This window comes from Taeniopygia guttata, chromosome 20, assembly GCF_048771995.1.
Source record: "Taeniopygia guttata chromosome 20, bTaeGut7.mat, whole genome shotgun sequence".
Taxonomy (NCBI): Eukaryota; Metazoa; Chordata; class Aves; order Passeriformes; family Estrildidae; genus Taeniopygia; species Taeniopygia guttata.
Window position 1 is genome coordinate 1,080,584 of NC_133045.1, and position 27,553 is coordinate 1,108,136.

A 27,553-nucleotide genomic window follows, 5' to 3' on the forward strand; every position below is an offset into this window, starting at 1 on the left:
GTGTGTGGACTTTATTAAAAACAGTCTGACTGTGCCATTCCAAGCAGCCAAGGTGTTCCTGCTGTCTGGCAGAGCTTCCCTCTGAAGAGGTTCTTGGTTCATATCCCCTCATGGGCAGTGGGGCCCGGGCTCAGGGAGGGTCCCAGCACTCCTCGTGCTCAATGCAGCCACCTGGCCCTGCACGCCCTGGGCAGTCATCTCCAGGGGCCAGGGAAGCCTTGGGTGCTGCTCCAGCTGCTGGCAGGGGAGGGGAAGGTGAAGCCATGCCTGACCAACCTGCTCACCTTCTGTGCTGAGATGACTGTGCCGGGGGACAGCAGTGCTGGTGTCAGCCTCAGTGAGCTGCCCAGGGGCTTTGGGTGAGCAGGCAGGGCTGGACCAAAGCCTGCCTGGAGGACTGGGTTCGGAGTGTGGGTTGTCAGTGGCACAAGTCTTGTGCTAGGGGTGGTGCTGGCTCCAGTTCCAGAGGCCCATTACTCACCTCAGTACATTTGCAGATGGGGAGATGTGGCTGGGTACTCCAGAGGGATGTGCTGGTATCCAGAGGGGTCTTTAACAGGCTGCAGAAAGGGTCTGACAGGAACCTTCCGAAGATCACCAGGAGGAAGTGAAATCTCCTGCATCCAGGAAGGGTAATTTCCTTCACCAGGATGTGTTGAGGCCACCCACCCATGAGGAAGTGTAGAGGAAAGGATCCAGGAGTTCCCCATGAGCCAAAAAATGTGCAACTCCTCTTTCAGCGGTGTCCTGGTGTTGTCAGCACGTACAGAACCCTTTCCCTCTGCTCCACACCAGTGAGGCCAGCCCTGGAGTGCTGGGCCCAGAGCTGGGCTGCCCAGTACAGGAGACAGGGACAGACTGGACAGAGTCCAGCTCAGGGCCATGAAGATGATGGAGGGACTGGAGCATCTCTGCCGTGAGGAGAGGCTGAGAGAGCTGGCACTGCCCAGCCTGGAGCAGAGCAGGCTCAGGGCATCTCATCCCTGGGGATAAACACCCGGGGGGAGGCTGCAGAGGGGACAGAGCCAGGGACAGCCCCAGGGGCCTCGGGCACCAGGTGACACACAGGAGGGGCCCTCCGAGCTCAGGAGACACTTCTGCACTGGGAGGGTGGCTGAGCACTGGTGCAGGTGCCCAGGGAGGTGGTGGAGTCTCCATCCCTGGAGAGACTCAAAAGCCACCTGGACGCGTCCTGGGCAGCCGGCTCTGGGTGGCCCTGATGGAGCAGGGGCTGGGCAAGGTGACCTGCAGAGGTGCCTCCAGCTGGAGATCCTACCCCAGTGCTACTGGCAGAAGTGTGAAATGGGCCTGAAGTCAGGGGCTCTGTGCTGGCGAGGGATGAGGCAGTGCAGGGGTTAGGAAAAGGTCCTGGTGGGCACAAGGGTGAGGTCCACAGGGTGCTGTGCAGCCACTTTCAGCAGGGAGTATTGGGTGGCACCAGGGCACAGGGCTGGGTGCCCTGAGTTGGGGCACTGAAGGGCTGCAGGGAATCCAGGCATGTGTCACTGGGGGTCTGGGACAGTGGAGGGGGTCAGTGGCATTCTGCAGGTGGAGGAGGGAGATAAGAAAGGGTAGAGAGAAAGGGGTATGAGAGGGTTGTGTTGAAAACAGGGCTGATCAGCGTAGTGTCTGCCTGAGCCCTTCAGTGTCCTGTCTGTTCTCTTAAATCCATTTTCACCTATTTCTCCATGAGTCTCCCAGCTTGTGTGGGTGTGTGCTGCAAGGGGTAAGTGCCAGCTTCTGGAGAGATGGCACAGGTTGGCCATGAGAGATGGAATCAGCAGGGAAATGGCTGGTGAGGTTCAGCACAAGGTACTCCAGGGCTGGGAGAATAGGTGTAAAGCACTGAGGACTGGGGCTCTGTGGGATGCAGGCCTCACAAAATCGCAGATTTAGGGACAGGAGCTGACATAAGGTGAGGGTGTGGGGTGATACTTAGCTGGATGTCCAGTGTGCTCCCACGATAAATACATCAAGTGTGTCAAACCAGACAGGCCATTGCCCTCCAACAGAACCCCATGGACCGCTCGTGTCTGGAATCCCCCTGTGGGGCTGGTTCTGCTCCTTGGACAGGGGTGGTGGATGAGGAGGAGGAGAGCTGACTCAGCCTCCAGAAATGAGGCTAAACCTTGTCAGCCGGGCCAGAGGCAACATGTTATAGAGCTCTGGGTGGGAAGGGCTCTTGTGATCCCCCCCTGAGGAGGAAGCCCTGGTCCTCACAGGGTGATAGACAGAGGGTGTGGACTGTGCCAGAGGGATAGATATGGGTCCCTGAAGCAGTGCCCCAGGTTGACCCCCCGCTCTTGCTGTGTCCATGCAGCCCAGGCTGGGACAAGACACAGCTGTCACAGCTCCTGGTCTGCTCCCCACCACAGGTCCTGCACACCCTCACAGAGCCAATCAACGCTTCCAGGGCAAAGATGAGGGCAGGAGAAGTTTATTGAGGAGTGGTGACTTTGTGGTCTCCGGCCACTGCCAGAGCCAGCCCCGGGGGCAGAGGCTGCCTGGGCTCGCTCAGTCCTAAAGTGTCACTGCTCTTGAAGCTTCCTTCTCCGTGTGGGGCCCTGCTGTGCCCAGCTCTGCCACGTGCCCTCCTCCTAGGGCAGCTCTGCCAGGTGGGTTGGGCTTGGGCTTGGGGTTAGGGTTAGGGCTAGGAGTAGAGTTAAACCTAACTCTTTGTTGTGCTATGCCACTGTGGGCCCATGCACACACTCTGGGCTCCCCAGCCACATGGCAGCAGCACTGCAGGCCCCGAGTCCCCACTGCTGTTCATTCCAGTCATGCTGCCCCCACCGGCTGTTCTTTCCCCATGAAATCAGGATATTATTGGGAACAGGTGAAAGGAGGAGGGGGTGAGGCTGGTAGCATCCTGCAGGCTTTGCAGGTGCAGTCAGGGAACAGCTGTGCTTGAGACATCGGCCCAAAGAACCCCCTCTCCAACACCTTTTTCCTTGGGTGCCTTTGTTGGGGTCAGGCCAGACCCCACATTTCCAGATCCTGGATGCAGAACTCCTGCTGGTGTGAGAGGGTCTCGTTGTCGAAAGTCTCGCAGGGCTGGCTGCCCCCGTGGTGCAGATCTCCGTCCAGCCACAGCCCAAACCTCCCGCTGCGAATGTGCCAAGAGCACGGTCAGCTGCGACCTGCCTCCTTCATGGCTGGAGACCTCCCGCACCACCTCCCGTCCTCTCTCTGTTCCCCAAAATGGACATGAGACGGGACAAGCAGCTGGCCCAGCTCTGCCACCGTGCCTGCAGACGGGGAGTGGGCTGGGAAGCAGCAGCCCTTCCAGCAGGCAGTGGGGCTAGGGAATGAAGGGCCCAGTGCTGCTGGTGCCAGTGTTTTGGAGTTCAAACCATCACCACGTGCTCGGACCCAGCTCCATAGGGCAATTCCTGTGATGGCTCTGATGGCCATCAGGGCTTGTGGCCCTCTGAGCCGCTGGAGCTGCCGGCGCCGTTCCTACCTGCCCCCACCGACCATCAGCAGATTCACATCCCCTTTCAGGAAGAAGTCATTCCTGCCCGTCCACCTGAACACCTGCGAGGGGACAGCACACAGAGGGGACCATGGGCTGCGGCAGTGTCCCCTTTCCTGTCGCTGTCCTGCAAGGACCAGCTGGGGGCTGCTGAGCTACGCTGCTCCGCTCGGGCACCTCCGTGTTCCACATCTCCAGAAGACGGGGCCAACAGCTCTGTGGACCCTGCCAGGGCACAGCTGCCACCACTAACGCCCCATCACACACAACCCCCCAGTAGTGCCAGACGTGTGGCTGTCTCCACATCCTGCCAGCCTAGAGCTGGGCTGGGACCGTCCTGCCATGTGGAAGGAGCCCGGTGACACCCAGCTGGGCAGTGTCCCCTTCCCTGAGCTTCCCTCCCTGCACACTGCCTGGGATTCGCCTTCTCCCCCAGCCCTGGACAAACCTGGGGCTGCTGCCAGCAAGGTCCCCGGCTGCTGTCCCCACCCGTGACCCCAGATGTCCCCAGCACCGCGGGGACCCCCGGGCGTGGCCGGCACCCGGGACATGGCCAGCGGCGCCCCGGGGTGCCCCACGGCTGGCCGCACCTTCAGCTCGGGGCAGAAGGAGAAGAGGAAGGTCTCCCCCGTGCCGTAGAAGCCGCTGCTGCTGCGAATGGCGCTGGCGGAGAACGCACCGAAGGCCTGGGGAAACAGAAGGGGGAGACTCACGGGGCGGTGTTCAGAGGGGTCCCAGTGCCGCGGCGTGTCCCCGTCCTGCCAACGGGGACAGGAGGTGCCCGAGCCCCGTGTGACACGGGGCAGCCGGGCTGGGGAGGGCACGGCCGTACCTGCGCCTCCGTGTCCCTGATGAGCAGCAGGGCCGGGCAGTCCGGCCGGGCCCCGCTGCGGTACAGCGTCCGCAGGCTGAAGCCGTCCCGCCCGGTGGAGTAGAGCAGGTGCCAGGGCTGCTGCCTCAGCCGCGGGGGCAGCTGCGCACCCAGCTGGGGCACAGGGGCCTCAGCCGGGGCTGACTGGCTGAGCATCCTCCCCTGCCCCAGCGCAAACCTGAGATCTCATCGAGAGTTCTCCTGAGAGGGCCCCACACCTCATCCCTCCAAGCAACCTCTCAGGACACCCACCTGAGCATCCTTCTGAGAGATGGTTCCAAGCACCCTCCCCTACAACACGTTCCCAAAGCGTCCTCACCCTGCAAACCCTTCTGAGATGACTCCCCAAGCATCCTTCCCCCAAGAGGTGACTGAGGTGACCGTCCCCAGGCACAGGGGAATGTCACCCATCTGGCTCACACTGGACCATTCCTGGTAGGACAGTGGTCACGGCTGTGGGTACGGGGCAGACGAGCGGGAGGGAGGGGTCCCTGTGCAGCCGGGGGTGCCTCACCTCCCCGAGCTCCCGGTCCCGCAGGATGCTGCTGGGTGTGCTCAGCACCAGCGCGCTCGGCTCCTCCTCGGCTGCTGCCGGGGCTCCCTCCCAGCCCCGCTGCCCCTCTCCAGCTGCGTCCTCGCATCCCACGGGCAGCTCCTCGTCCTGGTCGGGCTGCGGGCAGCAGGAGATGAGCATCTCTCCGGCCCTGAGAGAGCAGCAGCTCCCAACCCGCCCAGCGTGGGTGTCTCCCATCCGCTGTCCAGGGGCAGGGAGAAGAGCTCAAGTCCACGGGAATGAGCACCAGGCTGAGCCTACAGCCCATCTCCCGGCTGCCAGCTGCTCCCGATAGCCCAGGTGCCGTGCCGTGCCGTGCCATGCCGTGCCATGCGCTGGCACCCCGCCAGGCCGTGCCACCGCTGCACACGGAACTTCAAGGGTGTATGGCCACCCGAGGGGGAGGAAGCGGTGGAGGAGGAGGGGGAAGAGAAGGCAGGGAAGGCTTCTACAGGAAGGCTGAAACCCCCGTAGGAGGGGAGAAGCCTTGCCTTTTCCCTCTGCTCACGGCCAGGCTGACCCCGCAGCATAGAAGGGGTCTGGGATGCGCCGCGATCCTGTGGCCGCTAGTGACAAGTGTCTCGGCCGGACACGCGCTCAGCGTGGCTGTGGGCGCAGCCCGTGCCCGAGGGGCACCACCCTGCCCACCACCCTGAGGGGGGCAAGAGGGATGAGCGAGTGCAGCCCGGGGGCACAGGAAACCTGCCCCTGGGGTGCCAGGATCCTCGGGAGGCAGTGGGCTGCAGGGGCAGGTCCCGCGTGTGCCCATCACCCCCCGCACCCCCCAGCCCCTCGGTCTCCCCAGGGCAGCCCCCCTCTGTCTGTCCAGCCCCGTGTCCAGCCCGGTGGTGCCTCCCAGCGCTGCCCCAGAGCTCATTCCTCGCTATCACGATGGACCTACCAGGAGCTGGTAGTGGTATCGGAGCCCCCTCATTGCAGCTGTTTCTGGGGTGCTGGGACTGCCAGGAGCCTGGACACCGCCCCGGGGTTAATGTTCAGCCGCGCCGGCCCCTCCCTGGCCAGCGGTGCGTGGCAGGGTGGGTGCGGATGCCCGCGGGCTGTGGCGGCTCCGGGGTCCAGAACGTGTCCCCCCTGCACGGTGCCGGGGTGCGTGGGCAGGCATCCCCCTCCAGACAGGGGCGTGGTGGCGGCGGCTGTCACCTCTTTTGCAGCCCGGCTGTCACCTGGAACCAAGCAGAGAACCCCGAGGCCGGGGGCTGCCCTTGTTTTGGCAGAGTTGCTCTTTGCAACACGACTGTTGCAATGGTTGTAGCCACTGCCAACACCTGTGTGGTGGGGTGACCCTGGCTGCACACCAGGCACCTGCCAAAGCCTCTCACTGCCCTCCACAGCTGGGCAGGGCTGAGAAAATACAGCAGAAGATTCATGAGTTAAGGACTGGGTGAGATCCCTCATAAAATACTTTCAGGGCAAAACAGACTTGAATTAGAGATACTAACTGAATTTATTACTAACAAAATCCGAGCAGGATAATGAGAAGTAAAATAAGACCTTAAAACACCTTCTCCACACCTCCCTCCTTCTCAGCTCTGCCTCCACTCCTCCTGCAGTGCAGGTAGATGTGGAATAGAAGTTATGATCACTTCACCACCTGTTGTTTCTGCTGCTGCTCAGGGAAAGGAGTTGGAGTCCTTCCCCTGCTCTGGCATGGGCTCCTCCAGGGGCTGCAGGTGGAACTCTGCACCCCTGGGCCCTCCATGGGCTTCCCCACGGAATCCCAGGGGAATTTCAGTTCCAGCTCCTGAAACAGCTCCAGCCCCTCCTCCTGCCCTGCCCTGGGTGTGTGCAGAACTGTTCCTCTCACGTATTTTCCCTCTGCTCTTCTCTGAGTGCAATTACATCTGTGCAGTAACTTTTTTCTTCTACTAAATCCCTGATCCCTGAGGCTTCACCACCATCTGTGCTGGGCTGGGCCTTGGCCAGCAGTGGGTCCATCCTGGAGCCATCTGGAGATGGCTCTGCTAGACACAGGGGAAGTTTCTGGCAGCTTCTCACAGAAGCCACTCCTCTAGCCACCCCACTACCAAAACCTGGACACACAAACCCAGTACAGGAGGCCCTGTACATGACCCTCACTCTGAGGGAGCGAGCTTGGGACTGGCAGCTGAGGGAAGGAATTGCTGGCTGAGGGACCTGCCAGCCTCAGGTGCCTCTGGAGAAGCCCCTGCAGACCAGGGAAGAGGTGCAGTGCTCCAGTGCAGCCCCTTATCACTGATGTCACCCACAAAGCATTCAGCCTGGCTGCGAGTCTGTGGGTCCAAATGCAACAGTGCTTCATTTATGCCAATTCAGGACTTGCTGCATGCCTTGCCTGGGGGCACGATGGCCTCAATGCCTAGCCCTGGGCCCACTGCAGGCGTTTTTGGGTTGTTCCTCATCTCCATAGCAGGCCCACTGCAGCCCTGGTGGGTGTCTGCTGTGTTGTCCCTACCAGCCTTTGATAGCAGTGGGAGTCTGGGGGCTCCTGGTGCCTGGCATTTGGTCACTGGCAACACTTGGTAGGGATCAGGCAGTTCTGGTGGCCCCAAAAACTTCCTCTGGGACACTGGTCTGGAGCCAGGACAGGGCTTCCAGTCCCTGCCTGAGCTGCCTTTGCAAGGCAATCCCTGTCCCTGCCCCTAACCCTGCCGGTGTTTCTGTCCCTGTCCCATCTGTGCTCCTGGCCCCACCCTTCCATACCCCTGACCCCGATTCTGTCCCTGTCCTTGGCACCGTGCCTGCCCCTGCCCTGTTTCTTTACCCTTCATTGCCCCTGCCCTTGCCCCCAACTCTGCCCTTTCCTTTTCCCTACCCTTGGCCATGCTCCTTGTCCCTCCCCTGGCCCTGGCCCTGCTCATGTCTCTGTCGTTGCTCCTCCTCTGCCTCAGTGCTGACCCCACCACCTTCCTCAGGACTGTTTGAATCCAAATTTGGGACTTGCTGCTTCAGGATACCGAGACGGATCCAGCCCCAGAACAAACCCAGTTGCTGCACAGGACAGGGCCCTGCCCGCAGCCCTTCCCTTAAGCCAGGCTGTTTCAGCCTGCCCCCAAAACAGACCTGTTCCATTTTTTTGGTCACGTTTCCTCCCCAAGCCGTGTTTCCTTTCAGATCTCCTCGCACCCCCTCCCTGCGACTCTCAGAGCTGCCACACTGCCCCCACCCTCGGCCAGAACCAGAGCACACGAGGGTCCAAAACTCGCCCAGTTTATTTTGCTCCTTGCCGTGCTCCCGCCGGGCCTGGGCACAGCTCCAGCCCCAAAGCGCTGACAGAGGTGCAGTAAGGCACACCTGCCTGGGCACATCCATCAGCTGCTCAGTACCGGCTGCAGTTTGCTTTCTATGTCACATTCCCAACCCTGGGGACGTCCTGTGGGAGCAGTGGTGATGCTGGAGGCAGCTGTCACACTCTGGTCACTGCATCTCTGTGCCACCACACAGCCCCACAGCCGGTGGCTTCACCCTAGAGTGTCACATTCAGGGGGCAGCAGCAGCAGCTCCAAGGTGAGCAGGTCTGAGTACAGAGAGGAGTGAGGGGGACCAGGGGAGCTGACTGAAGGGAGCCCCTGTGCACAGCCTTGAGCCCAGCACTGACCGGCACAGGGGTGACACACACAAGTGCACATCCAGTAGTGATAAGCAGCTGTGGAACAACTCCGTAACAGCAGTGGCTGACACTCCTCCTGGATTTGATCTGGCACCTTATAGAGAGATTGTGACACCTCCTGGTCCCAGCTGCTGCCCCAGGTAATCCCAGCAGCACAGTGTGAGCCCAGCACTGCCAGGCTTTGTCACCCAACAGAAACTGGGAGCAGTGGGAGTCCATCTCCTCAGTAGTATTCCCTCTGAAGACCTCCAATGCCTCTGTGCAGCTCCCGGCATGGCGGTGTTGCTCCAATGGGATAGAGCAGTTACCTGGTACCCACCTTGCTCCTGATCCCACCCCAGTTCTGGCTCCTACTTCTGTTTGAGTGCTGAGGTTACCAGGTACAGCAGCAGCTCCAGCTGTCGTCCCAGGTTATCATCCTTGGTCACTCAACCCTTTCACAGCACCCTCTGTGACTGAGCACATGGGATTCTTTCAGATCCCTCAACAACAGAAACCACCAAGAAATGGAATCTGCAGCCAGGACTGGGACACCAGGTACGCAGAGACTGCCTCGTGCCAAGCAGGAGCGTTACTGGTCAAAGCAGTGAAGGGGAAGATCCCCAGAGAAGCAAACATCTCCAAGAAGCAGTGGTAGAAAACAGTTCATGGTCTGAGCTCCAGCCCTGAGTTTAGCTCAGACACTCCTGCTCCTGCTGGACTGCCCAGAGCAACTGATGGCTGAGGTCCAAGTGACAAGTACAGCTGAGGGGGGAGGCACTGCAGCTCTGACAGTCTGTGCTGAGCCTGCAGCTCAGGGGGTTATTCCCAGAACTTCAGCCCTTTCTTTCAGTTGGTATCATTCCCAAAGTCAGACCTCATTCAGGGAACCTTCCCCACCCACCCCATGCACCCCAAGCTTCGCATGTTCCTCGGAGTGGCCCATGTCCCAGGAAATGGTGGTCCAGTCCTTATTTCAAAACCAGCATGGCCTCTGTCCCGTCCTGCCTTGTCAGGTGGAGCCCGTGAGTGAGGTAGTACTCCCGCCGGAGGAAGGCATAGAAATAATCCGAGATGAGCAGGATCTGTGGAGTGAGATGTTCAGACACATCAGTGGTGCTTCAGAACAAGGAATAAAGAGGGACACCTGACAGACCCTGTCAGGGGTTAAGCAGCTCCTGGGGTGTTAAGCACATGCTGCTGGAGTCACTGTGACCTAGGGAACACCTTGTCCATCCCACTGCCATCTTAAGCCAAGGGAGAGTCACGAACAGTAGCTCCATATACTGGCCAAAATGTATGACAATGACAGGTCCAGCTGTGCCACAGCTTCACAGACATCTCAGCTGCACCCACAGGACTCCTTCTATCCAAGTGCTGTCCCACAGACAACAATCACAGGGTCATTCTAGCTGGAAAAGACCTCTGAGATGACCAAGTCCAACCTTTGACTGATCCCCCACCATGTCACCCAGCCCAGTGCACTGAGTGATGCATCCAGGCATTCCTTGGACACCCCCAGGGGTGGGACTCCATCACCTCCCTGGGCAGCCTCTTCCCATGCCAGACCATGTTTTCTGTGAAGAAATTCCTCCTAATGTCCAACCTGAACGCCCCCTGGCACAGCTTGAGACCTTTTCCTCTCATCCTGTCCCTGTTCCCTGGGAGCAGACTCTGATCCCCCCAGCTGCACCCTCCTGTCAGAGTTGCAGAGTGAGAAAGTCCCCACTGAGCCTCCTTTTCTCCAGGCTGAAACCCTGCAACTCCTTCAGCTGCTTCTGGGGCTGTTTCCTTCTCTGGACATGTTCCAGGTCTGTTATGTCCTTCCTGAATAGAGGTGCCCAAAACTGTCTCCAGGCCTGGAGGTGTCTCACCAGTGCCCAGCACAGGGCACAGTCACTGCCCTGGTCCTGCTGCCACACCATGGCTGGTACAGGCCAGGTGTCATTGGCCTCTTGCCCACCTGGGCACACCAGGCTCCTGTTCAGCTGCTGTTGAGCAGCACTCCCGTGGCCTTTCCAGTCACTCTGCCCCAAGCCAGGACACCTTTGGCTGTACTGTGGGACTGTTCCCATGCCTGGGGGCCTTGAGATGGCAGGAATGGGTGACAGTGGATTCTCTAAAGCTGCCACTGCAGGGGCAAACTGGGCTGTGGCAGGGACCTGCTGGCTTAGTAGTGCTATTTGTCACTGCCTCTTGCAGTGTGACCTTCCTACAGGACTGCTGCCCTCCTCCATTTGGAAACAGAAGCAGTTAACTAGAGTGGAAAACCTTTTCAGTGCCAGCCTGAACTGGTAATTATTGTCTATGTGTCCTAGTGTGCAGATGCCACTTAAAGCATCCCTTTGGCACTATGTCACCTGAAGTACATGGCAGTGCTAAGAAGTACCAGCACAGAGGGAGGGAGAGTCAGAGCCTGCCTGGGTTACTGTGCAATACAGCACAGAAAACCACAGCAGCCGCTGCAGAGGCTCAATGGCAGGACAGGAGGGGATGGAGGAGCAGGTGGAGAGTGGGGGAAAGAGAAACAAGGCTGCAGACTGCTGAGGTCAGGGGATAAAGTGTGAAGGAGAAAAGACCCAGGGAGAGGGAAACAGCCATGATCTGCTTGCTTTGCTGAACTGCTGACAGGCTCTGCCAGTGCAGGTGATTTTACCTTTAACTAGGCTTCTCTGCAGATATCTAAATGGGAAAAGAAAGAGCTGAGGTGAGTGGGGTGAGGACTAAATCTTTCTCACAAGGAAATGAGACAAGAGGCTTGCTGATTTCTGCATTTACATAGAGCACAAGAGCTTGCAGGATTTGCTATGACTTTCTCAGGTAGGAAATAAAACCTTCTCAGAATATCAACACCTGCTATTTCTAATGAATCTTTACTATTCCTTTCATTCCATAGCAGGACCTGTAATGAACCACTCCCAGTTTCCTATGAGACCCTCTTAGAATCTCTATTCTCCCTCTCAGCCTGTGCAGTGTGTTTTGGTTTTATCAAATTAGTGTTTCCCCATTAATCAAGGGTAAGAGTAGGTGATTTTCTGCCCCTGGCCAAAGCGCTCCCCTGGCTTTAGGAGAAGCAGACAAGCATAAATGGCTGAGGCACATTCGAACTAAAGGCAACTTTAACATGAAATGAACGTTCCTACATGTCAAACTGCCCAAGGGCTCAGGCACATGACAAGCAGCACAGAGAAGAGGAAGAACTTAGAAAAGGTTGAAGCACCTGTGTACACTGAGTTCCACCCTTCAAGCATGCTACGCTCTGCTTTCCCTAAGGCCAATGGAAGTCATGTATCCGGAATGGCCTCAGGAAAGGCAGGGAGGGCAAGTCCCAACATCCCTGGGACACTGCATGTGCTACAATGTCTCAGAAAAACTGGTGCCATGTCCTTGAGCATGGCCAGGTCTCATTTGTCTGTTTTCTGGCCCCACTGCTACTGCCCTGAGGTTTTTCCATTTCCCCTCTTAGCTCCCCTTCTCCATTTACTTGTGCTTGGTCCTGCCATACTGAGATGCTTTTCCTTGGCCATCAGCAACAGAGCACAAAACCTGTGGTCAGCCCTGTTGGATTGTTAAGTCACAGCTCACACCACAAGAACTCTTTCCCATTAGTGTGCCAAGGGCCGAGGAACAGGCAGAATCCAGGAGGAGAGCCAGGAAGCTGCTATGCAGGACCATACAGGATGCTGAGAGGAGCTCCATCCTGCAGGATTCACTGCTGCTGACAGGCCACCCCATCCAGCAGCCTGCCCACAGTGCAGCTTCATTTGCCTCACTTTACTGACCTGCCCTATGTTGAAAGTCAATGTGATGGCATAATAAAAATTGGAGTTGGCACTTCCTGCATAAATCCATAGATGCCACAGAACAGGGAACAGGAAGGAGCAGAAAATGAGCACACATGACAGGATGAAGATGTTCCGGAGAACTGTAAAAGAAAATCAGCTGTTAAAATGATGTATTATTGAGCAGTCATGGTCACACAACCAGCAATGGTATTTAGGGTGTGCAGGGCGTGAGAGGCACTTGCCAAGACATACTTTCCTCCAATAACCTTCCACAGGTTGCTTTAGTAACTTCCTGGATAGGGGTTATAAGAAATCCACTATATTTCCCTTCAAAATAAATACTTCTCCCTGTGTTGCAGTGTGAAATCGCCATTTGTAGCTCTTTTCTTCTACATCCTGCTTCCAAACACACTTTCTTGGATGTCTTTGGCTTTTTGGTATCTACACTACAGTAACCAGCAACCTGCAAAGGGGCCTTGCCAGCAGCACCCCAATTTGGAGAGCAGAGCACTTCAATTCCTTGCCTCATCAAGCTAATGACAAAGGAAAAGATACTTTCTTGGGAGGTGCCAAGGAAATGAAAGCACCATAAAAGGAAGAACCTCATACAGGCCAAATGCACTAACAGACACATGACATCGGGAGGTGCAAGAACCCAGCAGTCTGCCTGAGTATGTGTCAGGCGGACAAAAGCCAAGCACAGCTTTGTCTGAATGAGCTGGGAACTACCCGGCCAGGAGAGGTTTTGTTTTCTGTTAAGTGCTTAAGCCTGTCCTTTGGTAGTAGTGCTGTAATCCATCCTGACACTTGTGTTGCTGTGCTTGGCTGCAGCTCAGCCTATGCCCATCACTCTGCAGTTGAGGGCACACGATGTTTTGGGAGCATTGTCACATCCAAACCTCTTCCTACCTATTTTAAATTTCTTGTTCAGAAGGTCTGTTCACACACGGGAGCCTGTGACAAATGACTGTCCCTCTCCTTGCATGCTTGGAATGTGGAACTGAACTACACTGAGCAAGCACTTTCAGAAGTTCATTGCCTGCTACAGCTGTGATGTGCTCAGGGCCAGCCTGCATATTCCTGCCCTGTTTGATCACAGCTGCCTTGGCCTTAGCTCTCCTGGGTCTGAAACCCACAGAGCAGATGGTCTTCAGGTCTCCTGATTGTCTCCTACAACAGGGAGGTGAGCTGTCCATGAACACACTTGGCCTGGTTTAGAGAAGGCTGCAGTGAAAGGCCTGGACAACCTGGCAGGGTTGGTCAAAGCAGTTGGTTTAAGCAAGAAACGCCAAGAAAAACTCAAGACTTCCAAATCTCCCCATGGAAGCAGGCTCCATAGACCGAGCCTGAGAATCCACAGGAAAATCTCTGTGATTTCAGGAGTTAAAGAGGGTATTTTTGAAGTATTTAAGAAAGTCTGGACAATTGCTTGGAGTAATTCAGTTACTTCCACTCTGAGTAAACAAGCAGATACTAAACAAAGCACGACTGCAAGATCCAGCATTTTAAGGGTGGAGGACTCACCAAATGCTGGAGCACTATTCAAATTACACAGCCTTAAATAGGAGGGAAGCATCTGAAGGATGCAGGACTGCAAAAGGTTCTCATAAAAAAGATAATCTTCACAACAAGTTGGAGAGAGGGGGAAGATAAGGTACAAGTGAAAATTCCCTCCTTGACCAATTTCAACCCAAGACATGATGGGGACTGTATCACCAGAGGAAAAAAACCTCCAAAATCCAGCCTCCTTCTAGTCACTCCATGGAGGCCATGAGAGACTATGAACTTGGGTCTGGGTTTGGTTTAGTGGTGACCATTTAATTTGATTATTTGGCAGGCCCTTTTCCATTCCAGATAAATAATAATCAAGCACAAAGAACTTACATCTGTAAAGGTGGCTCCAGACTGGAAGGAAGGCTATGTACAGTGCAACATCTCCCACAGTGGGATAGGACTTGAAGATAGAAATTATGGCGAGCTGGACAAACATGAAGAACACAGGGTGTTCCCTGGAAGGGAAGACAAACAAAGGCTAAGAGGATGCTGTAGGGCCTCTGGAAACTGCAAATAAATATCAGGAAGAGCACAGATATGGTGCAGGACAGGCTCAAGGAGGCTCTTGCAGCCCTGTTCTCTCAAGACCAGGCTCTGAATGCTGGGTGGAGTGGCCAGAGCTGCCCTGCAGAGCAGCAGGGTCAGTGGAGGCACATCTGCCACAGCCCTCACCCAACAACCTCAGCGCACATTTACACCTGCGCTGTGCTTCCCAGCTCTGCCTTATTCCCCAGAAGCATTTAGCACCTGCCCTCTGATGGTGATTTGGAGAAGCCCAAAGCCCACAGATCTGGTACACCTGATCTATCCACTGCAAGCCAAAGGGATTCTCACTGAGAATCCAGGCGGGTTAAAGGGTGTTTTTATCACAAAGGAGTCAATGAAGCCAGATAGAAAATTCCCCAAGTTTCCAAATTTTTTCTGACAATAAAGAGCTGGAAGTTCCAGCCAGGCTTTCTGACTACTGTGCCTTATGCTGGCACTTCTACAGCCTCCATTTCTGCTGCCTCTGTTGATGCTTGCAACACAGAGTTCCACTGCAGAGCCCAAGCCACTCTGTTTAACAGGAACAGAGCTGAAACTATGGGAAATGAGGAGGATAGGCCCTGTTAAAAATATTTTTCAGGCTTGTAGGTCAAGACATCCAACTTCAGCCTTAGAAGCTTCCACTGGATAACTTAAGAGCTAAAAAAAGTAGCAGAGAAACACGTTCATACTTACTTTAACTTTATTGCCAAGGGAATGGTGTAGAAGAACACATTGATTTGAAACACACATACAAAGAAAAGACTGAAGTGTTCAAACATCTCTGCAAAGAAGTACCAGAAAAGGCCAATATTGGGTGTCAGGTCTGGAACAGAAAGGCTGAAATTTGAAAAGAAAGTAATGGTAAAATTTTTAATCATTGTTTTTCCCTGCCCTGCTTCTGTTGCATTAATTGATCATTGTGTGCTACTGGATGTAGGACCTAAATTGTAAATCCATGAAAGAGAAACCAAATGGATGAAAACATGGAGAGCAGGCTGAAATCCTGCTGAGGAATCCTTCCTGATGTCACAGCAGGACTCAAACCATTCTTAAACAGACATTTATCCATAGAGGAATATTTCACAGCCATGGTAGCCCAACTACCAAACCCATTTCCAATCACTCAGTGGAAAACAGCTCCTGTCTTTAATTTTTGTTATTATTTATTTAACAGAAGTTGGAGTTGGCTAATGGCTGCTTTCCTCCACATATTTTCTTTTATTGCATTGCCAGTAAATCACAGACCACACACTTCCTGGGTCAAGCACACACCTGTGTGTGATGGGAAAGAAACAATCTGGGTGAGCAGGGTGGGGCCAGACAGAAAACAATCAGTAAGAATCCTCATACTTACATAAACCCATAAACAGATGGGATAAAATCCCAGGAGTTGAGCAGGAAGAAGGAGAGGCAGATGATCACCACCAGGCTGCACAGGTACAGGGATGCATACTGCATGGTGTAGAGCCAGAAACTTTTGCTTTTCAGTTTGATAGGTATGAACTGGCGCTGAAAGAGAAACAGAAGTACCTCATCACGGGGAGAACCACAAGAAAGTGTGAGTGTTCAGAACATCATTTTAAATTGATGAAAGAAAGCATCAAGCATTGCCACTATGGCATTTGAAGAAGCAGCTTTCAAGCACAATTTGCTTTTGTTCTTCACTCTGGCCAATTAAGTCACACACATTGCATGTACTCCCAGAGCTGTGTTTGAAAATACAGTAGCAAGACATTTCTGCTTGCACGGAGTCCCTCATCTGAGCACACACAGAGGTGTAAGATTTACACCCCCCCTCACAGCTGCACTGGTACCTCAGACATTTGCAATACTGCACTGGTGCCTGTCTTCTCCTGCATGACCCCACTACAAGAGCTGACCGAAAGCCCTGCCCCAGAGCTCCCACCCTATGGCACCACCACTTGGCCTGGCACTCCTGCTCTGCTGAAATCAGGGCAAGAGCACATCCACTGAGTTCCTAAGCACACATGAGCCCCTCTGAAAGCTGCCATCCTCAAAGTCCTGCCACTGCCCCATGTCCTTGTCACAAGTTAACGTAACATGACAGGGATATCATTCCATCAGTTCCCCTGACTGCCTGTGTACAGACAAACACACACAGGGGCCAACACCTTTGGGAATCGCTCAGCATTCTGCAGCTCCATGTCAGTGATGTGGCTTTTCCATTTGGCCCTGGGGTTTGCAGTGACAGGAGACGTGCAGAAAACCTGTCCTGACTCTGTGGGTTTTCTCAGTTGGAGTGGGTTTAATGTCACTTGTTGGGACAATGTAAACAACATTACCAAAATTTTTGGCAGGACAGATTGAAAAGAACAGGAGAAAACTGATTTAATTCTGTACAAAGAAAGCAAGAAAATTCATTTACAAATTTACATAAAAGGACACACACTGGCATGACTGCCTTTAAAAGCTGCAAATTAGGCAATCACATATCAAAACACTTACTGTTTGTGAATTCAAAGTACAATGCTTACATTTCACTCCCAATTTACTTTGGCTAAAGTAAAAGGAGAACAAACAAGACCAAAATATTAAAGATATAAATCCACCTAAAAATCATCAAACTGAAAAAGCAACACTGACTCTGCAGTTCTTCTCCTGTAAAGACTAATAATTATAAAATCCCTGAAAAAAAGTAAGAGACATTCATGTCAGAACAAGAAAATTAATTAGAACTGACTACCATTCCTTCTGGAAGCTCAGAGATTTGAGAACAGGCTAGTTAAGTAAAATAAACATCACCGCCAGAAGCAATGAAAAAAGACTGGTGAAATGCACAGCAGCAGCATTCAGAATTATAAGAATTTCAAATACTAAATATTATCACAAAGTGATCTATCTGTGAAGTGAGCTGAGCCTCTGCTGGCATCACAGCCTCACCCTGCTGCCAAAGCAGGATTAAATTAGCAAGGGCAGCCCTGGTGGGATTCAGGGTCTTGTTAATGGAGAGGGAGAAAGGACAACCAGCCTCTTTCCAGAATGTGCCTTCTGCCATTAAACCCCAAACCAGCATTTTCAAACTTCTCTGGATCTGAGCGCCTCATTGCTGCTCACACAGCACAAAGAACAGCACTTAAGCACTTATCTTGGCAAGCGAAACACCACCCAGTTCTGCAGACTTCCTGCTCCCGTCTCTCCAAACACAGGCAGTCCCATTCAGGGTTCAAACTTGCCATGGCTTGAGGAGAGTCACTTTTTCTGAAACTCTGCACTTGTCTGACTCCCCTCCCAGGACTGTCCCTGCACAGCTACAAGAAGACAACAGGTACCAAGAGTTAGGAATCACCTACCTGTAGAAGGTAAAGCAGTGCTGGAGCAAACAGTGTGAGAGGGTAGAGTGACTGGTATGTTGCTAAGGCCAAGAACACAGCACTGAGGAAGGCACTACCTGCAAAAGAAAAAAAAAATGTTCAAAGAACTTTTAGTATAAACAGCCATACAGACAGAAGTCCAAATGGGAAGAAACTCATAACCCTGTGCAGGGGACTCACAAATATCAGGACACCACTTAAAGGAGTTTTTAGCAGAATGTGTCCTGCAGGGTGTCCTCTTGTTAATGACATTTTGAATGGAGGATGACTCATTCCATAAGAACAAACCACTGAATGGTTTCTATCTCCTGTCGTTCACACACAGAAAGAGATTAATATTATTCAGTCTATATAAAGCCCATTCTGGCTGCTATTAATGCATGGGAATGCATTCACTTAAGTCATAATTGTATGTCAGAACTGCCATACTGGGCTTGATGGATAACTTCATCACCAGAATGTGTTCCAGCCTCAGCAAAGCTGTGTGCAAGAGAGCAAGCAAAGTCTGCACTGAAGGAGTGGAGGAGCATTTCTCTGCTTTACTGATACCAAAACTGAGACATAGAAAGGATTGCAGTTTTTGCAATTGATTTTATAAGTATAAATGTCTTTATTGAGGCAGCTTTATTGGAGGTCTCAGTGTTGAGCACTCACATTTCTCAACTACCAATAACAGAAATAATGTCCAAAAGATCTCAGGTTAAACAAGAAAAATACAAGCACCCAGTGCAGTAGCCTGGTTATAGCTCCAGACTCAATGGAAGTCCTCTGTAAAGAGAGCTCAGACAGCAAGAACCCTGACCCAGTGCACTGAACCAGCTGTGACTCTGCTGACAGCAAATACTTTGAGAGCTCCTCTCTGCTTCCTCCTTTGAAGGGAAAAATACAGGGTTACCTGGTGATGAGCCTCTCCTCTCTTCAACTACACTCTCCTGACAGAAACCTCCCTATCCTGTATTTTATCCATTGTTCAGTTCTGCACAGATCTAAAGAAATGATTCCCAGATATCACAGTCATAACTGATACCCTCTTTGCCACTTAATCCCCAGACTGCCACACTCCCTGTCAGGGACAAACCACAAGACAGACACTACAGTTTTCTCTGTGACCAACCATTTGGTCTCAGGGTATCAGTGAACAGTTAAAAATCAGTTTAACTAAATAGACCCTGCTTGCTTCCTATTGCAAATGCTTTTAAATTAAAACACCTCCTGACTCAATTAGCCAATAATTATGGGAAAACTTTAGATAAAAACTATCAGATTTTTTTTTGTGTTTTTTTTTTTTTTTTTCACAGTGCCTGGGTCTGGGCCCTGCTGGAGACAAAGGATCAGACTGACCTTTCCTCTGATCCAGCAGAGAACTCCTTAAAACGTAGGTGACTATTACAAATCACATAGGCTAAAAGATTTTAGCACTGGGGAGTCAAAAGAAACAGAAAGCTGGCATTATGCAGAAAACTAATGAAACAGTGATTGTGACATCATCTATTCCACTGGGCTGGTTTGAGTCTTTGGTTGCTGCTTCTGCTTCCCCAAAGCTTAATTAGTTCATTTCAAACCATGTTTACAACTATGAGTGAAAGCCAAATAATAGTTGCAGGCAAATGCTTGCTTTTGAATAAAAGTTCAAGGATAAAGTTTGAAAATAAATTGTGTATGACATTTAAGTGCATATTCACATACAAAAGAAGAGCAACAGAGCTCTTCTGTTCTACACCACACAGACACGTTTCTTTCTGAACAGAAAACTATTTGAAGCCAACCAGGAAAAGGAGTCAGTTTTTAGCGTAAACTCTCGGGTACACTGAGGTGAAAGTTTAATTTGACTATAAAGTCTTTTGATGTCACAAATTCATGTAGAACTTTCACTTTGTTTCAGTCCTGTTTGCGCCGTGCTTCACTGAGCTCTTTGTAACAATCTTATCTGTAAAGCTCCCCCTGGATTTATTTTTTGCTACATTTCTGGTCTTTCTAAAAAGTCATAAAAAACCCTTTTTTCTTCATTGTGTTACCTTTTATTGTAGCTAAAATGAAGAATGCAATAACAGAGTTGTTGATGGCGCAGGTGGACTTTGCCACACAAGACATCACAGTGTAGGGGTTTAACAGGTAGCTGAAAAAGAGCAAAGGTCAGGTTACATTCAAAGGAGCATCTAATTAAAGAGATGTTCAAAATAAAAAAATATGCACTTTGCCTTTTCTTTTTATTTACATTTGATGGGATCCTCTCATCAGCAAATTAATTCAGCTGAACAGGTTCTTCAATCTGAAGGAAAAACCAGACCTCTGAATTCACAGGGGCCACAGGGAGCCCGCTACAGAAAGGAGATATTGGGAGATGTCCAAAATGCAAGTTTTGGCCTAGAAAATGACTAGCAAAAATATTTCTTGCTTTGCAGAAGCATTATACATTTATTCAGTCAGATCTAGGATTATTCGGTCCAAAGGAAACTTTTTCTGCTACTCACACCTACTACTACTGAAGAAAAATAAGAAGAAAACATGATGGAAAGAAATCTGAGACATAAGCAGAGTTTCCCACAACCCAACCAGTCTCCTGCTGTGGCAGAGCAAGCCTTTACGTTCACCATGGCACTATCTGAGCACACACCAGCCAGCTATGCAAGACTGGCACATTTTAACTGGAATTACAGAAAAGCTCTTAATGACTTTACATAACAGTATTCAGCCACACTTTAGTTAGCAAGCATGCCAGCTCCTTCTGGAAATAAGAATTACAATAATCTCATTTAAGTAGGCTCAGAGCAAAGGAAAAGGTTTGGAGGACTATCAATACAATAAGTATAATGATGTACTGTAAGACTTGCCAATAACTAAATTACTCATTAGAGTCAGTAGAGGGGGCTGATGATTTCCTAGTTCTCTCTTTATATTTTCCTACGTCTCTAAGTCCCAGTCTGTCTTTTTCAGTGTTTCCAGAAGGCAGCATACAGCATGACAGGTACAATTTAATGCCAACTTTGCTGTGGTAATGCAAAACAATCTGCAATTTACCCACTTTACCCTTCTGGCCATGGTGACTGTGCCATTTTAAAAATTCATATGAAAATAAGAAAAAATTGCAATTTATCTAATGGAGAACTCTCTCTGATACAGAACAATTTGGATAATTTCTTTGTGTCAAAGTATCAATTAAAAAAATCTGTAACAGTAGGCACCTTGCTTGTGTATTAGTTTAATAGAAGCCTTCTGAAATAAAAAAATGCTTAATATACACAAGAACACCAAGACATGAAATGAATAAAATGACAACATTAAAACATCTTTTAACTGTTATAAGGCAATTTGGGATATTCAAGTTGTGATATTCAGCACACATTGAGATATTTTGTCCAGCCACTGAAAAATTCTCCTAACTTTCCTGAAAAGACACCATTTGGAAGGCATAGGATCAATTTTGATAACATAATCATACAGGCAACATAAATGGGAACGTGATCTGTCTGACTCAACATTTTTGTTTCCCAGATAATAACCTTATGCTGCTGTGCCCATCTCAAAGAGCCTGAGTGAATTTACTTGTTGGCAACAAGCACATGTAAATGCATCTTATTTTCACTTTCAAACTGAGTATTTAGGACCAATAGGAAATTCAGAATTTCTGCAGGAAAGAAATCCAACTTTTGACAGTTTTTGAAGGCCCAAATGAGACAAATAAATCCCAAAGGGAGCTGAGGAACCAAGGCAGCCCCACTGCAGCCTACAGGAGCAATACTTACAATAGTGCTACCTTGAGGGGGATGTAGTGCATCTCCATGGGTGTCTGGATGAGTTCAGCCACATCTGGTGCATATTTATCCAGTTCTATTAGGAGCTTCTGCTTTTTGAACTGAACAAGGGAGAATGATCAAAGACTGTCAGAAGAGCAAAGCCATTATTCTGTACTACTTGTGTAATTCTATTTCATATTACTCAGCCCGTTACCTGGGGTTTCTATTACTGTGGAGCACATTCAAACCCCTGGTGTGAATTAGAACTTATGTTATGTGAGTTCTAGAGAACAAAAAATCCCTATCTTTTCCCAAATACTTCAAAACTGAAGTGAGAGCCAGGAGGGAGCAGATAATTTCTACGTGCTTAAACTTCCTTAATCACCTGTGTCTACGTCTTGACACAGCTATCAGTGAATTCACCACACTGGAGTCCAATACTCAATCTTCCTAACAACTCTCTGGATCTCTAATGAAAAGCTAACTTTATAAATTCACTGTTCAACAAACAAGCCCCTGAAAACCCAAACCCCATACGTATGCTGTCTTTTCTGTTTTAAAGATGGATATTTCTATGGCAAATCTCTCTTCAATTTCTTTTGTTTGGAGGCTCTCTATGGAGACAAAAGAGAAATCTGAAACTGAACTGACTGAATTATGTTACGATGAGACAGAAGGACAGAGATGCTAACAATAAATGCTCAACAACCAAAGTAACTCACATGTGGAATTCTCACATGCCTGCAGTTCTATCCTGGGTTATTTCCTTAACCTCAAAGTCAGAGGACAGGGAACAATCTCATAGCTGGGTGGGAGACCACAGAGATGCTGTTGAAAATGCAGCCCTCTGCTAATGTTGATATAGATATCCCACCCCTCTGGAACTGCAAAGAGCACAGCACTGCTTACACAAAATGTTCTTTGAGCACTGGGAGGAATCAATCACCTCCAAATACACATCTTTATATTTTGAAGGAAACGAGTAGTATTTGATGTCAGATTTTTACCATGCTCACAAGAATGATCTATGTCACCTCAGAACTGCTGGTAGGTTTCACTCCTTCCTTTACACATTTCTAGTCTGTGTATGACCTCATGCTCATGTGCAAAGAAACCCTCTGTAAGGTATCACACCCAGGCTGGAGAAGATTGTACACTGCTGTGATCACCACTCAGTGTGTTGCTACAGACACTGTGATAGTGCCACAACAGAATTTAAAATGCCTCAGTTGTCTGCCACATTCAGTCCTGTTTGTTTATCATTAAAATATGACCAGATTTACTGCAATTAGAACTTGACACCACATCCTCTGGCACATCTTTTTTTTTGGCCCAAGATAATCATATTTGCTGGGAGAAGAGGACCAGCAACACTGGGAAGTCAGCTTACCACAACTTTGTTGAAGTCCTGGATTGCCAAGTAAAGGGCAACAGCAGTTAGCACATCAGTTATCTAAAAAAGCAAGGGAGAGACTGCTTGTAAGCAAAATAAACAAATGGAGAAAAATGTATTGGTCAGCTCTGATCTGACTCAGCTCAGCTCATGAAACACAAGCTTTAAAAATCCTGAAAGGCTGATTTGTACAGTACTCTTACATATCACTTCACCTTGAACACATGAGCTGTATAGAAAATATTTACATTCACAAAACAAGAGAATGGGGAATTAAGAGGAAAGAAATTGTCCATGGAGAGCAGTACATGAGACTATTAGAGAGCATCACTGGTGTAGTGAGAGCGCAGCAACACTTGGGCAGTGCCCAGCTGGTTGAACCCACCTGGCCACCAGGGTAGCATAACAGTGCCTTGAGCTGCCCCAGACTGCCCAGGCAGCAGCACAGGGCATGTGGCATTGGCTTTGCACAAACCCTGCCTGGCAGGGACCTGGGCACAGAGGCTCCACTGGGTGCTGTGTGCAGCCAGCTACAGGACTGTTATCCTTCTGAATTGTGCAAAAGAACTCTGGTAACAATTTACAATAGACATTTGGGGGATGAACTCATTTGTGCTCCTTGCACATCTGGGCTTTGGCAGACAGAAACAGCAGTGTAGGCATTAGGCTGGGGGGACACAGTATTTTGTTGCCTGTAAGAGATAATGTTTGAAATTCAAAATAAAATGACACCTTACTATCCCTGTGTGGGGATACTTATCTGAGCAAGAACTCACAAAAAAGAAGGACTATGTACAAGAAGGGAGAAGTCTGAAAGTGGGTTTGTGCAGGCAAAGCTGCCTTTCTAATTAACTGATCTCTGCAGGAATTTGAGCTACAGGGAGGCTGAAGGACTGAAAAAAGAAAGTCACACTCAGCGTTTCCCTGAATGGGACCTTTCAGGAGAAGCTTTCCATGAGCACTTACCATGAACACCAGTTCAGCATATTCAATTAGGAAGTGAAAGAGATAGATTATCAGTGGGGTCTGAAAGAGAGCAAAAGGGAAATCCATATCAAATACTGACCAGATAAAATACCAGTGGTCTGATGAGACAAAGTACCAGAGTTGAGCAGTTCTACTAGATACTGCCAAAGGTTATTTTCTTTGGCCTTTACTCCAACACTGGTATTTCAGGGCAAAGTGATTAATCAAAGCACACTTACTGGTCTTTTTCCTTGCAAAGTCCTCAATGCACTTTATAAAAGGCACCATCAACTCTGAAAATTGTGTTCTACTCCAACTTTTCAATTCTATTACAATAATGGTAGACTTACAATAGAAAACATACAAAGACCAGCTTTAGAAAGTAATTTTTTATAGAAAATCTATTTTTTAGGTTGTCTGCAGGTACTTTGGAAAGATTTCATATATAGCTGGTTCCCCTGCTGTTTAGATGTGTCTTTTATAAAGCAAAAAGAAAAAAGCATGTTAAAAACATAAAGCTGTAGGGTTACAATCCTATCATCCTCTTACTCCTAGAGCTTTTCCCTTTTAAGGTAAGAGGAAAAGCATGTTTCTGGATGATTCCCATCACACAAAAGCTTAGTCTGGAAGGACTATATTTACATGCTGCAAATTCAGCCTTCACTGTGAGAAAATAAATTTCTTTTTAAAAAGCTTTAAAAGTAATGTGATGGTCTAAATAAGCATGGGAAATATTTCACAGTCTGGGAAAAATTATGTCTAAAGAAATAGAATGTATTGAAAAGGATCCTGTTTTCAGAGGATACCAAGTCCTCGCTTTACCCCAGGCAACACCATGTATGAATGTGCCTTCATGTCAGTAAGGGCATTTGAGGGCACAAAACCTCACAGGTGTTTAAGTGTTTTTGTAAGCACAAGGTGTTTTCAAGATAAGGAATAAATAAACTGCATGCTTGTGCTACTATTAGAATTTCTGCAAATGCAGAGACTCCAGGTGTTGATACTGTGTAAATCCTATCAGACTCACAGTGACACTGTCCCTACTCCAGCTTGTGCTGAGAGGAAAGCTGGATGTGAACAGAGTATTTGACTTATTACAGAGTCCCCCTTGTCTCAGAGTTTCTTTATGCAGTAACAAATATGACACTGCCTGCCCCTGCACAGGGAATTCAGTGGGATTATCTGGATTTCCTCATGCTGGAGGAACCACTGTGGAACCACTGCTCAGATAAACCACACAACTTCAGGTTCTCTGCAGTCTTTGGGACAAAACAGGCCCCCAGCCTTCTCTAGGCTCTGAGCAGCCACACTAAGACCCCTGCCACTGGAATATCACATTTAAAACCCATCATGCAAACCAACCAACCTCATGAAAAATAGCTCCAGAGTATGGCGAGACCCCTAAATCCAGCAGGGCTAATCCTTCGACCACTGAAACAGACAAAATACCTGCATTAGAACCCTGTAATGTGGGAAGTGAGAGATCCCATGAAGGTAAAACTGCAGTTTTCAAAATACTGATACTCTAAGAGTGACACCATACCTCCCAGAGCCAACAGCCAGCCAAAAGAGATTCAGCCCAGCTCTGCTGCACACGTTCCTGCACGGGCACTCATCACCTATTTATATGTTTCAGCTAAAAATGTTGGAAATGAAAAATTTTGCACTTAATTCTGTATAAATTGCATGTATGGTATCTCCTCCTTTTGAGTCACCTATTAAGTGACATGTAGCATATATGCAGGAGAAATACTTAATTCCAAGAGGACAGCCACAACATAGTATAGAACTTGAACTCAAACGTCCGAAACCACAAGGGAAGAACAGAAATGAACACACTGCCAGGCAAAGCTAAAAGCTTTATCTCTTGTTGAAACTTCCTGCCCTTTCATAGCCTTAATTCAGCTCCTTTGTGCTCATGGAGTTACAGCTGGCTCGGCAATGTGTGTGTGTGCTTTGCCATGGAAGCTCCACCCTCCTAAGCACAGAGGTTCCCTGGGACTGAGCACTATGCAGTGAAAAGAAGCTAAGGGAAATGGTCCATTTGTTCAGAGGGAAACAGGCAGGACGCTGCAGGAAAACACAAGAGGTGTGCAGTTCAGTGTTACATAAATATTTCTATTAGAAATAGATTCTGGCTGCCACTAACTTCCTGTATGGTGACAACCCAGACTTCTCAAGATGATCCCACCTTTTCCCTTTACTATATAGATACCTACCTTGATGCTCTAAGGTGGTATTTAGAAAGATTCAATAGCACAGGAAGCATGAAGTGCTATATACTGTGGAGCAGAGGCCTCAAGTCACCCAATACACTTGTACTTTTGACCCTTATTACTTCTGGCCACTCTTTTCCACCCCAAAACTGCAAATAATTTTACCTGCATAATAACTGGATACCAAAGGGACATCTTTAAAATAAACTAAGGTTCCTAAGCTCAGATGACACACAGATGAACGTCACTGAAAAGCCCCGATAACTCAGGACCTTACTCAGCCTTCAGAAGAGAATTTAAATCGCCAGTAACGTGTGGGGCCACCAGCTGACCACGGGAAGTGACCCGGAGCCCGTGCAGTGGCATTCCCACCGCGACACGGTGCCTGTGCAGGGACAGCGCAGCGGGCCCGGCCGAGGCCGAAGGAGCCACACGCTCCGTGCTGGGCGGGTCACGCCCGTTCGTGCATATGTGTGACACTACCAGTGTCCCCGGCCAGCCGTGAACCGCGACGCCCCGGCTCTAGCCCCGGCCTCTGCCTCCAGCCCCGCGGCCCTCCCGCCCCCGGAGCCACCGAGCACCGGCTGCCATGGGCTCCTCCCGGGCACAGCTGCTCAGGGCCCTTTCGTGCAGCTCTGCTTCGGCCCGGGAGAGCACAGCACAGCCCGGCCCGGCCCTGCCCTGCCCGGGCGCTCTCCCCGCGGGGCCCGGCCCGCCCGGCTCGGGGGTCCCGCCGCCCCGGCTCCTCCGCGCCGCCGCCGCGGGGCTCGGCCCGGCCAGCAGCGCCCCGGCCCGGGCTCGCGGGGCCTCACCTCGCTTCCAGGCGTTTAGCGGGGACGCCACCTCGACCCGCTCGGCGATGAAGGCGGCGAGGCTGGAGCGGTAGAGCGCGGCGCGCACCGTCACGGCGGCCAGCACCACCAGCACCAAGGGGGCCGCCATCCCGGCGCGCGGTCCGCCGCTGCCGCCGGCTGTAGTTCCCGGGCGGCGCCGGGGAGCACGCCGCCAATGAACCGGCCCGCCCGGGCAGACTACACATCCCAGCGGCCCTCACGCGACCGCCTCCCGACACCACTCACAACTACGGCGGCCACGGGGGGGGCTAAATTAGCAGGAGCGCGTTTGGCGTGGCCAGGCGGGGGTCCCGCTCCCGTCCCCCGAGCTGTCCCGTTCGGGTCCCCTTTGCCCAGGACGGCCACACGGGACAGCCCCTCCTCCGCCAGAGGACACGGATGTGTCTGTTCTCGAGGGGCATCGGCCTGACCACGGTCTGTCCCTCCCGCCTGTGGATCCCAGGTGCCTCTGGATGGGAGCACTGCCCAGCCGGGGCAAGGCCTGGCGGGCTGGGCCCGTCTCGGACGAGGTGTCGGTGGCTTCTGAGCTGTCTGGAAATCCCCTCAGACAATTCTTTATTTTTCAGGTATTTCACAGACGCCCATGGTATGTGCCTGCGTGTTTGCTGTGGCTGTGGTGGGAGTCACGGCTGTCGTGAGGATGCTGAGCGCTGTGACCGTGTCTGGGTTCAGAGGGCTCTTGGCTGACTCACGTTCTCAGTCTGTG

The 27,553-nt window shown here is 50.8% G+C and overlaps 2 protein-coding genes across 2 annotated transcripts; both read right to left on the minus strand.

Moving 5' to 3' along the window:
* Positions 1–2,421: 2,421 nt before the first annotated feature.
* On the minus strand, positions 2,422–6,855 carry TLDC2 (TBC/LysM-associated domain containing 2). Its single transcript, XM_072917189.1, is given in 8 exon segments — positions 2,422–3,106; positions 3,464–3,537; positions 4,066–4,161; positions 4,308–4,460; positions 4,861–5,016; positions 5,801–5,880; positions 5,883–6,261; positions 6,760–6,855. Coding segments are annotated over 8 exon segments (1,170 nt in total). The 3' UTR covers positions 2,422–2,970.
* Positions 6,856–8,090: 1,235 nt separating this feature from the next.
* On the minus strand, positions 8,091–27,035 carry PIGU (phosphatidylinositol glycan anchor biosynthesis class U). The gene is made up of 12 exons (XM_002193738.6): positions 26,806–27,035; positions 25,144–25,208; positions 23,778–23,837; positions 22,809–22,871; positions 21,428–21,537; positions 19,700–19,800; positions 17,664–17,761; positions 15,707–15,861; positions 15,046–15,189; positions 14,155–14,279; positions 12,268–12,410; positions 8,091–9,570 (listed from the first exon to the last, which is right to left on the minus strand). Exons 1-12 carry the CDS (start codon positions 26,933–26,935, stop codon positions 9,457–9,459), a joined length of 1,308 nt encoding a protein of 435 aa, XP_002193774.1. The 5' UTR covers positions 26,936–27,035; the 3' UTR covers positions 8,091–9,456.
* Between the last annotated feature and the right edge of the window lie 518 nt (positions 27,036–27,553).

Excerpts from the sequence above, each read along its gene's own strand:
- PIGU (XM_002193738.6), bottom strand. The coding sequence starts at position 26,935 with ATGGCGGCCCCCTTGGTGCTGGTGGTGCTGGCCGCCGTGACGGTGCGC. Across the intron at positions 15,190-15,706 it reads CCATCTGTTTATGGGTTTAT|CCTTTCTGTTCCAGACCTGA; the intron begins GTAAGTATGAGG and ends TTCAAATTTCAG. Across the intron at positions 14,280-15,045 it reads CCCTTGGCAATAAAGTTAAA|GGAACACCCTGTGTTCTTCA; the intron begins GTAAGTATGAAC and ends CTTCCCTTCCAG.